The sequence below is a fragment of the Primulina huaijiensis genome, unplaced genomic scaffold, assembly GCF_012295235.1.
Source record: "Primulina huaijiensis isolate GDHJ02 unplaced genomic scaffold, ASM1229523v2 C13277049, whole genome shotgun sequence".
Classification (NCBI taxonomy): Eukaryota; Viridiplantae; Streptophyta; class Magnoliopsida; order Lamiales; family Gesneriaceae; genus Primulina; species Primulina huaijiensis.
Genome location: NW_027342048.1, coordinates 1 through 1947, shown reverse-complemented (window position 1 = coordinate 1947; position 1947 = coordinate 1). Strand labels below are relative to the sequence as shown.

The 1947-nt window shown below is 34.7% G+C and overlaps 1 protein-coding gene across 1 annotated transcript; it reads left to right on the top strand.

Annotated features, from left to right (window-relative positions):
* Positions 1 to 6: 6 nt before the first annotated feature.
* On the top strand, positions 7 to 1942 carry LOC140965488 (ADP-ribosylation factor GTPase-activating protein AGD5-like; the record flags this gene model as incomplete). The annotated part of the gene is made up of 7 exons (XM_073425550.1): positions 7 to 49; positions 229 to 319; positions 534 to 588; positions 686 to 776; positions 876 to 1095; positions 1460 to 1655; positions 1854 to 1942. Coding segments are annotated over exons 2-7 (699 nt in total), but the record flags the coding sequence as incomplete, so codon positions are not given.
* Between the last annotated feature and the right edge of the window lie 5 nt (positions 1943 to 1947).

The following is a 1947-nucleotide window of genomic DNA, read 5'->3' as shown; positions in this document are numbered from 1 at the left end:
GACTTCTTAAATTGCCAGAGAATAGGGAATGTGCTGATTGCAAAACCAAGTGCGTATTTCTAATATATTATATGTCTTCGTATCATCTTTAAAAGTAAATAAAAATGGTATGCTGATTTTAAAATTATGCATTGTGGTGGAATCTATAGTTATAATTTTTTTTCATGAATTAAGTTCAAGTGTAATACTTTTGTTTGTCTTGATCGTGCATTTTATTCTGAAATCCAGAGGTCCTCGATGGGCAAGTGTGAACTTAGGTGTTTTCATATGCATGCAATGCTCTGGGATCCACAGAAGTCTTGGAGTGCACATCTCCAAGGTAACATTTACTTACTTTCTATGGTGTCTTTAGAGTAGCTAACAGTGGAAGTTGTTCCTTATAGATATGTTCAGATGTAGAAATAGATTTGTCAGTTTCGGAGTTCAGCTCTTGTATTGATGTTATCTGAAATTGGACAAAACATCTTGATATTTAAAAAAGTTTTGAATTGAATCTCTTGCCAGCTCATGACGGTTTTGTGTCTACTTTGTAGGTGAGATCTGCTACACTTGACACATGGCTTCCTGAACAGGTTTCATTTATTCAATGTAATAATTTCAGAAGTCTGAATGTTTTAGGTTTATTTTTATTTGATAATTAAAAAATATCATCATATTAACTAAATATTTTTTCTCGTAAACACAGCAATGGGAAACGAGAATGCTAACAGTTATTGGGAAGCAGAGCTGCCGCCAAATTATGATAGAGTTGGGATCGAAAATTTTATTCGAGCGAAGTATGAGCCACTTTATTTTCAAGGACATCTTTCAGACACTTTTTTCACGTCTGATTCTGTGAACTGGTTTTTAGATAATATTTTCCTTTTCAAATTAAGATATGAAGAAAAGAGATGGATATCCAAAGATGGGAAGCCAAAGTCACCACCTAGGAGAATAGAAGAAAAAACTTCTGTACAGCAGCAAAGACCAAGTGAAAGAAGTGGCTACGGGCATCTCAGCCATTCTGGGCTCTTAGCCGATAAGAGGAAACATGTTCCAGCACCTGTTACGAAAGAAAATATTGCTGCTCCTAGAACTCCTAAAGGATCAGAACAAGTATTTCGAGTTTCATTCTTATTTGACCTTTTTAGTTTACCCGTGTCTTCTTAAAAGTTTGACCACTTATCCTTTTGCATATACATGATGTTATCAATGGAGTTATTTCATGTTGCCATATTCTTATCCTTTCGATACCTATTTAATCAGATACATTTTATTTCAATTGAAGATGCTAATTGTTGTCAAATCTGGGAAAGAAATCTGATATGCATTGTAAGCATAGAGTAATTTGTTAAACCATGAAGAGTGCAGAAGTTGATTTATGAAAAACTAGTGCCACTCTCTTTAGAATAAATTATGTTCGAAGGATGAAAATGCAAACTTTAGACCCTTGTTTATCTGTCTAAATTTTTATATGCAGATTGCTCCATCTCATGTGACTGAACAAGTGATTCAGAAAACGGAACCATCTGAACCTACAAAGCATGTTGCAGAAACTGTTTCTCCCCCTAAAGTTGATTATGCTACTGATCTTTTCAATATGCTTTCACTGGATGGTTCCGTTGAAAATTCTGCCATGGTATCTGCGGATGACAATACGTGGGCTGGATTTCAATGTATGTGTGAATTGCTCTCATTCTCTGTCTGCTTATTGTTTGTTTCTTTTTGAGAAAATATTTTAGGCACCAAGAATTCAATCTCAAATTTATTTTATTATTTTTTTTGGAGCATAGTTCAATCTCAATTTTAGGTTCTAAATAGTTTGGTACCTAGACATGTTTCTTCTGTAAGTAACATCTGGCGACTTGCAACAGCTGCTGCATCATCGTCAACAACAGAAAAGACTAGCCAAACAAAACTTGTTGATAACAAGACCCAATCCCCTTCAGGAATTGAAGATCTTTTTAC